The following is a 9,197-nucleotide window of genomic DNA, read 5'->3' as shown; positions in this document are numbered from 1 at the left end:
GGATTACAGGCTTGAGCCACCGCGCCCGGCTAATTTTTGTATTTTTAGTAGACACGGGGTTTCACCATGTTGATCAGGGTGGTCTCGAACTCCTGACCTCTGGTGATCCACCCACCTCGGCCTCCCAAAGTGCTGGGATTACAGGCATGAGCCATCCCAACCCAGATTTTATGTTCCTTTGGAGGTATGAAATTACCTGTTAATTTTATATAATCATGGGCAAATTCACCATCAGACCATTATGGATGTCAGTGGAGTCCCTTGACAATTGATACTATCGACACTCCAGCCTGGGCGGCAGAGCCAGACTCCGTCTCAAAAAAAAAGAAAAAAAGAAAATTGATACTGTCAATCTATTCTTCAAAGTCAGCAAAGCCCAGATGACATGATTATGGATCTTCCAGAAAGTGATCTTCTGACATTTTATCTCCATGTGTGTATGTATTTGTGCTACAAATTGGTTGGAAGCAGTTCTGAGGCTCATGGGTATAAGGATCTTGTGAAGGTCTCAGTTGTGAGGGCCCCTTCCTTGTGCCTGAGCTCTGTGTTCCCAGTAACTTCCTAGCCTCATGAAGTGGGACAGAAAGTTAAAGGAAAAACTGAGTCTATGATAAATATTACGCACATAGCCGGGCGCGGTGGCTCACGCCTGTAATGCCACCACATGGGGACATATTATATATATCGGAAACAAGTTGAAATTAATATATCTCTAAAAGAGTATTTCCATTCAGTCAGCAGAATCTGAGTTCTAATGGCCTCAAATACTTCAGGACGACATGGGCAGCTAGACCTTGTTACAAGTTGGATCTCCACAAGCCTCCTGGCCTCTCATGTATAACAAAGGGGATAGAAGATTCTCAATGTGTATTTACTTATTAAAACCTCTACCTCATTTAATCCCACATCTTCAGGAATGCTGAATGATTTGGGTAATAAGAAATTACGCTGTGGGCTGGGTGTGGTTATTCATACCTGAAATCACAACACTTTGGGAGGCTGAGGCAGGGGGATCACTTGAGGCCGAGAGTTCAAGATCAACCCAGACAACATAACAAAACCCCATTTCTAACAAAAAAAAAAAAAATTAAAAATTAGCTGGGTGTGGTGTTGCACATCTGTAGTCCTAACTACTCGTGAAGCTGAGGCAGAAGGATGTCTTAGGGGCCCAGGGATCTGAGGCTACAGTGAGTTATGATTGCTGCACTTGAGCCTGGGTGACAGAGCAAGACCCTGTCTCTTAGAAAACAACACACACACAAGAAATAAGAATTTATCTCATAAAGAATTGAAGATCTTGCCTGTAATCCCAGCAATTTGAGAGACCAACACTGGTGAATCGCTTAAGCTGAGGAGTTTGAGACCAGCCTGGGTAACATGGCAAAACCCCATCTCTACAAAAAATACACACAAAATACTTAGCCAGGTGTAGTGGTGTGTTCCTGTAGTCCCAGTTACTCAGGAGGCTGAGGTTGGAGGATTGCTTGAGCCTGAGAGGCCTAGGCTCCAATGAGCTGTGATTGTACCACTGTACTCCAGCCTAGGTAGCAGAGCGAGACCATCTGTGTCTCAAAAAGGAAGAAAAAAAATTGATCTTAAAGTTTGTCTCATTTGTGTAGGATTTCTTTCATTTTTCCAAGTTGAACTAGATACTGCCATTAGAGAGCAATAAGACTTATAGTGACCACAGTAAAGATGTAGCCATAAGTTTATGTGTTCAATATGCTGTTAAATTTCTAACAATCGAGTCATACATTAAATGTCTGGAGACCACAAAATCATGTGTGAATTTCTTATGAATTGAGTATACCTCTCATCCTTGTCAATCTCACCTGTTCTCCTCCACTTATATTGGATGTTTCAGGACTCAGTGGCTTTTGAGGATGTGTCTGTGAGCTTCAGCCAGGAGGAGTGGGCTCTGCTGGCTCCTTCACAGAAGAAACTCTACAGAGATGTGATGCAGGAAACATTCAAGAACCTGGCATCTATAGGTAAGGATGACATCATTTTTTCTTTCTTTTTTTTTGAGACAGAGTTTCACTCTTGTTGCCCAGGCTGGAGAGCAATGGCGCGATCTCAGCTCACCACAACCTCCATCTCCCAGCTTCAGGCGATTCTCCTGCCTCAGCCTCCCAAGTAGCTGGGATTACAGGCATGCGCCACCACGCCCGGCTAATTTTTCTATTTTTAGTAGAGACGGGTTGGTCAGGCTGGTCTTGAACTCCTGACCGCAGGTAATCTCCCCGCCTCAGCCTCCCAAAGTGCTGGGATTACAGGCGTGAGCCACTGTGCCTGGCCTTTTTTTTTTTTTTGAGATCAAGTCTCGTCCTGTTCCCCAGGGTGGAGTACAGTGGCGGGATCTTGGCTCACTGCAGCCTCCGCTTCCCGGGTTCAGGCGATTCTCCTGCCTCAGCCTCTCGAGTATCTGGGATTACAGGTGCGTACCACCATGCCCAGCTAATTTTTGTATTTTTAGTAGAGACAGGGTTTCACGGTGTTGGCCAGGCTGGTCTCGAACTGCTGACCTCAAGTGATTCTCCCACCTCAGCCTCCCAAAGTGTGGGGATTACAGGCATGAGCCACCGCACCCCAGTGACATCATTTTTCTTTTTTTTTCTTTTTTCCGAGACAGAGTCTTGCTCTGTCGCCCAGGCTGGAGTGCAGTGGCATGGTCTTGGCTCACTGCAAGCTCCACTTCCAAGGTTCACGCCATTCTCCTGCCTCAGCCTCCCAAGTAGCTGGGACTACAGGCGCCCGCCGCCACGCCGGACTAATTTTTTGTATTTTTAGTAGAGACGGGGTTTCACTGGGTTAGCCAGGATGGTCTCAATCTCCTGACCTCGTGATCCGCCCACCTCGGCCTCCCAAAGTGCTGGGATTACAGGCGTGAGCCACCGCGCCTGGCCGACATCATTTTTTCATATAGTCAATTAGAGAACTAGCATTTCTTGCTCATAATCACTGTTCCGAGATTTGGAATCTAAAAAGGGAATACTTCTGTAAATAAACAAAGCATGGTTACAGCTCATTGTGAACCTATAATAATATTTGTATCATTTTTAATACTTTATCATGATTATTCTTGATCTGCATTTTAGGGGAAAAATGGGAAGACCAGAATGTTGAAGATCAACACAAAAACCAGGGGAGAAATCTAAGGTGAGTTGTACTCACAAGAAATAGCAGTGTTCCTTGAAAGAATCTTAAAAATATTATGGCCAGGCGCCGTGGCTCACGCCTGTAATCTCAGCACTTTGAGAGGCTGCAGTGAGTAGATCACGAGGTCAGGAGTTCAAGACCAGCCTGGTCAACATGGTGAAACCCTGTCTCTACTAAAAATACAAACAAGTTAGCCAGTTGTGGTGGTGGGCGCCTATAATCCCAGCTACTCGGGAGGCTGAGGCAGAGAATTACCTGAACCCAGGAGGTAGAGGTTGCAGCGAGCCGAGATCGTGCCACTGTACTCCAGCCTGGGCAACAGAGTGAGACTCCATCTCAAGGAAAAAAAAAGTTGTGACACTTTTAAAGCAAGAAACAAGTGCAGTTCCAAATTTATTTATTTGTTTGTTTGTTTGTTTGTTTTAATTTTTTTCTCGAGATGAGGTTTTGCTCTGTCACTCAGGCTGGAGTGCAGTGGCATGATCTTTGCTCACTGCAACCTCCGCCTCCCAGGATCAAGTGATTTTCCTGCCTCAGCCTCCTGAGTAGCTGGGATTACAAGCACGTGCCACCACACTCGGCTAATTTTTGTTTTTTTGTTTTGTTTTGTTTTGTTTGAGATAGAGTCTTGCTGTCTCCCAGGCTGGAGTGCAGTGGCGCAATTTCGGCTCACTGCAAGCTCTGCCTCCCAGGTTCACGCCATTCTCCTGCCTCAGCCTCCCAAGTAGCTGGGACTACAGGCACCCGCCACCATGCCCGGCTAATTTTTTGTATTTTTAGTAGAGACAGGATTTCACCGTGTTAGCCAGGATGGTCTCGATCTCCTGACCTCGTGATCCGCCCACCTCGGCCTCCCAAAGTGCTGGGATTACAGGCGTGAGCCACCGTGCCCGGCCTAATTTTTGTATTTTTAGTAGACACAGGGTTTCGCCATGTTGGCCAGGCTGGTCTCAAACTCCTGACCTCAGATGATCTACCCACCTCAGCCTCCCAAAGTGCTGGGATTACATGTGTGAGCCACCATGCCCAGCCTTGGAAACAGTATTTTAAAGCCCCACATATAACTTCAGGAAGCCAAGGTGAGCAGATCATTTGAACTCAGGAGTTTGAAACCAGCCTGGGCGACAAGACGAGACCCTATCTCTACAAGAAATAGAAAATTCAGTCAGTCGTGGGGGTGCACGCCTGTAGTTCCAGCTACATGGGAGGCTGAGGTGGGAGGATTGATTGAGCCTGGGAGTTCAAGGCTGCAGTAAGCCATGATTGCATTACTGTACTCCAGTCTGGGCAACAGAGTGAGACTCTGTCTCAAAACGAAACCAAAAAAAAAAACCCCATACATCAGTATTATTGTTCTGATAATAGCTATCAGTGACACAGGCCCTCTTGCTGAACGTTGAGTATATTCATTTTTAAACAAGTCAGACAGGGCAGAAAACTATTTCCCTGAAAATGATAAAAATTTAGTTCTGCTGCCAGGTGCAGTGGCTCACGCCTGTAATCCCAGCACTTTGGGAGGTCAAGGCGGGCAGATCACTTGAGGTCAGGAGTTCAAGACCAGCCTGACCAACACACTCTATCTCTACTAAAAATACAAAATTAGCAGGGTGTGATGGCGCATGCCTGTAATCCCAGCTACTTGGGAGGCCGAGGTAGGAGAATCGCTTAAAGCTGGGAGGTGGAGGTTGCAGTGAGCTGAGATCGCGCTATTGCACTCCAGCCTGGGGAACAAGAGCGAAACTCCATCTCAAAAAAAAAAAAAAGAAATTTAGTTCTGCTACCTGATGATAAATATAAAATCATTAATACACAACCAGTATTACTGTGCTTCTAATTTTTTACAGAAGCCATATGGGAGAGAGACTCTGTGAAGGTAAAGAAGGTAGTCAACGTGCAGAAACCTTCAGTCCCAATCTCAGTGTGAGGAAGAACACTGCTGGAGTAAAACCATATGAATGTACTGTCTGTGGAAAAGTCTTCATGCGTCGTTCATCCCTTACTAGACACATGAGGTCTCACACTGGATATGAGCTATTTGAGAAGCCATATAAATGTAAGGAATGTGGGAAAGCCTTTAGTTATCTCAAATCCTTTCAAAGACATGAAAGGAGTCACACTGGAGAAAAACCCTATAAATGTAAACAATGTGGAAAAACCTTCATATATCACCAACCCTTTCAAACACATGAGCGGACGCACATTGGAGAAAAACCCTATGAATGTAAGCAATGTGGAAAAGCTCTTAGTTGTCCCAGTTCACTTCGAATTCATGAAAGGATTCACACTGGAGAAAAGCCCTATGAATGTAAAAAATGTGGGAAAGCCTTCAGTTGTCCCAGTTCTATTCGAATACACGAAAGAACTCACACTGGAGAGAAACCCTACGCATGTAAGGAATGTGGGAAAGCCTTCATTTCCCACACAAGTGTTCTAACACACATGATAACACACAACGGCGATAGACCTTATAAATGCAAGGAATGTGGGAAGGCATTCATTTTTCCCAGTTTTTTACGAGTACACGAAAGAATTCACACTGGAGAGAAACCCTATAAATGTAAACAATGTGGTAAAGCCTTCAGATGTTCCACCTCCATTCAAATTCATGAAAGAACTCATACTGGAGAGAAGCCCTATAAATGTAAAGAATGTGGGAAGTCTTTCAGTGCACGCCCAGCCTTTCGAGTACACCTGAGAGTGCACACTGGAGAGAAACCCTATAAGTGTAAAGAATGTGGGAAAGCCTTCAGTCGGACCAGTTACTTTCGAATACATGAAAGGACTCACACTGGAGAAAAACCCTACGAATGTAAAAAATGTGGGAAAACCTTCAATTATCCTCTAGATTTGCAAATCCATGAGAGAAATCACACTGGAGAAAAACCCTATGAGTGTAAGGAATGTGCAAAAGCCTTCATTTCTCTCGAGAACTTTCGAAGACACATGATTACCCACACTGGAGACGGACCTTATAAATGTAGGAACTGTGGGAAGGCCTTCATTTTTCCTAGTGCGTTACGAACACATGAGCGGACTCACACTGGAGAGAAACCCTATGAATGTAAACAATGTGGAAAAGCCTTTAGTTGTTCTAGTTACATTCAGATACATGAAAGAACTCACACTGGGGAGAAACCTTATGAATGTAAGGAATGCGGGAAGGCCTTTATTTATCCCACAAGCTTTCAAGGACACATGAGAATGCATACTGGAGAGAAACCCTATAAATGTAAAGAATGTGGGAAGGCCTTTAGTCTTCACAGTTCCTTTCAAAGACATGAAAGAATTCACAGTTGTGAGAAACCTGTTGAATGTAAGCAATGTGGAAAAGCCTTCAGTTTGTCCACATCCTTACAAAAGCATATGAGAATGCACACTCGATAGAAACTCTATGAATGGGAGAAATAGGGGAAAGTTTTCAACTCTAACAGATACTTTCAAAGTTGTGAAAATTCCCAGTGAAGAGAGAAATCCTACCAGTGTAATGTAGAAAGCGAGATGCAAGATAATTCATGTATAGTCAGGTACCATGTAATCATGTTTCAGTGAGCAATGGACTATATACAGGTTGGTGGCCCCGTAAGATTATATAATACCGAAAACATTTCTATCAACTGCAATTTAGTAGCGGTAGAAACACCATAGTGCAGCACATTATTTAAGTGTTCGTGGTGCTGGTGTAAACCTATTGCATTTTCAGTTGTATAAAAGTACAACACAGCTGGGCATGTTGGCTCACACCTGTAATCCCAACACTGGGAGACTAAGGCGGTAGGACTGCTTGATGCCAGGAGTTTGTGACTGCGCTGGTCAACATAGTGAGACCCCGTCTCTACAAAAACGAAAAACATTTTCTAAGTGTGGAAGCACACCCTGTAGTCCCATCTACTTGGGAGGCTGAGGCAGGAGGACTGCTTGAGCACGGGAGTTCAAGGCTACAGTGAACCAAGATCAAGCAATGGCAGCCAGCATGGGTGACAGAGTGATACTCTGTATCAAAGATTTAAAAAAGTAAATTGGCTGGGCACAGTGGCTCATACCTGTAATCCCAGCACTTTGGGAAGCTGAGGTGGGAGGATCAGTTGAGGTCAGGAGTTCAAGACCGGCCTGGTCAACATGATGAAACCCTGTCTCCATTAGAAATACAAAAATTAGCTGGGTGTGGTGGTGCACCTGTAGTCCCAACAACTTGAGAGGCTGAGACAGGAGAATCACTTGAACCTGGGAGGTGGAGGTTGCAGTGAGCCAAGATCTGCCACTACGGTCCACCCTGGGTGACAGAACGAGAGACTGTCTCAAAAAAAAAAAAAAATTACAGCACATATAATTATGTGCAATATATACTTGATAATAAATGGCTACATTACTGGTTTATATATCTACAATACTGTTTTAAAATGTTTTCGTATTTTTTTTTTAACAGTAAGACAGTCTCAGGCAGGTCCTTCAGGAGATACTCCAGAAAAAAGGCGCTGTTACGATAGGCGATGACGGCTCCATGTGCAGGACTGCCCCTGAACGTATTCCAGCGGGACAAAACGTGAAGGCGGAAGACAATACTGATGATCCTTACCCCGGGTAGTCCTACACTAATGTGTGTTTATGTCTTAGTCTTTGACAAAAATAATATTAAAAGTAAAAAAGAATTAATAGAAAAAGCTTATAGAATATGGACATAAAATATTTTTGTACAGCTGTACAATGTGTTTTAAGCTAAATTATTACGTCAAAGGTTTTAAAAATAAGTTTATAAAGAAAATAATGTATGGTAAGTTAAGGTTTATTTATTATTGAGGAAAAAATGTTTTTATGAATGTAGTGTAGTCTATGTACAGTGTTTATAAATTCTCCATTAGTGTACAGTAACATCCTAGGCCTTCCCATTCACTCACCACTCGCTGACTCATCCAGGGCAACTTCTAGTCCTGCAAGCTGTGTTCATGGCAAGTGTCCTGCGCAGGTGCATCTTTCTTTTATCTTTTATACTGCATGTTTACTGTGTGTATTTTCTATGTTTAGACTCATAAATACTTAACATTTTGTTACAGTTTTCTGCAGTGTTCAGTACAATAATACGCTGTATGGTTTATAGCCCAGTAGCAATAGACTGTACCATATAGTCTAGATGTGTTGTAGCTATACCATCTAGATTTGTGTAAGTTCACTTTGTGATGTTTGTACCATAAGGAAATCACCTAACAACACGTTTCTCAGAACATATACCCATGATTAAGCAACTTCTGACTGTATAATGCTCCAGAAAATTCACACCATGATATAAATTCATCACACGTGATATAAAAGTTAAGGCTAGGCATGGTGGCTTATGCCTGTAATCCCAACACTTTGGGAGACCAAGGCAGGCAGATCACCTGAGGTCAGGAGTTTGAGACCAGCCTGGCCAAGATGGTGAAACCCCATCTCTACTGAAAATACAAAAATTAGCTGGGTGTGGTGGCATGTGCCTATAATTCCAGCTACTTGGGAGGCTGAGGCAGGAGAATCATTTGAACCTGGGAGGCGGAGACTACAGTAAGCTGAGATTGTGCCACTACACTCCAGCCTTGGCAACAGAGCAAGACTCCATCCCACACACCAAAAACTTAAAAAAAAATTTTTTATCACTGGCTTATTCTTCAAGTACATCTCTGGACATCAATTATAACATTACTTTTCCAAGAAGTCCTGGAAGTGAGATAATTCTGTAAGTACTCTTTAAGCAGTAGTCAAAAGTTTAAAAGGTTGTGTTTTCTCATTAAATCAGTTAGTAAAACTTTTCTCTTTTGATGTCTTGATTCATGAGTAAATTGAAGTGTTTTTTTTTTTTTTTGAGACGGAGTCTTGCTCTGTCACCCAGGCTGGAGTGCAGTGGCGCGATCTCGGCTCACTGCAAGCTGCACCTCCCGGGTTCACGCAATTCTCCTGCCTCAGCCTCCCGAGTAGGTGGGACTTCAGGCGCCCGCCACCTCGCCCTAGTTTTTTAGTATTTTTTAGTACAGACGGGGTTTCACCATGTTAGCCAGGATGGTCTCGATCTC

At 43.7% G+C, this 9,197-nt stretch overlaps 1 protein-coding gene across 5 annotated transcripts in view; it reads left to right on the top strand.

Annotated features, from left to right (window-relative positions):
* ZNF791 (zinc finger protein 791) overlaps nucleotides 1-7,156 on the top strand; it is a 23,922-nt gene extending 16,766 nt beyond the window's left edge. For 2 of the 5 annotated variants that reach the window (XM_011954736.1, XM_011954737.1), the window contains exons 3-5: nucleotides 1,865-1,991; nucleotides 3,099-3,159; nucleotides 5,004-6,875. In XM_011954736.1, the coding sequence (XP_011810126.1) occupies nucleotides 1,958-1,991; nucleotides 3,099-3,159; nucleotides 5,004-6,543 (1,635 nt within the window). In that variant the 5' untranslated portion in view covers nucleotides 1,865-1,957 and the 3' untranslated portion in view covers nucleotides 6,544-6,875. Of the gene's footprint in view, nucleotides 1-1,864; nucleotides 1,992-3,098; nucleotides 3,160-5,003 lie in introns of all 5 variants that reach the window. The other 3 variants (XM_011954735.1, XM_011954739.1, XM_011954738.1) reach the window with 3 other exon arrangements.
* The last annotated feature ends 2,041 nt before the right edge of the window (nucleotides 7,157-9,197 follow it).

Source organism: Colobus angolensis, unplaced genomic scaffold (assembly GCF_000951035.1).
Source record: "Colobus angolensis palliatus isolate OR3802 unplaced genomic scaffold, Cang.pa_1.0 Scaffold39, whole genome shotgun sequence".
Taxonomy (NCBI): domain Eukaryota; kingdom Metazoa; phylum Chordata; class Mammalia; order Primates; family Cercopithecidae; genus Colobus; species Colobus angolensis.
Note: the sequence above shows the minus strand (reverse complement) of the source record. Positions and strands in the feature narration are given on the sequence as shown.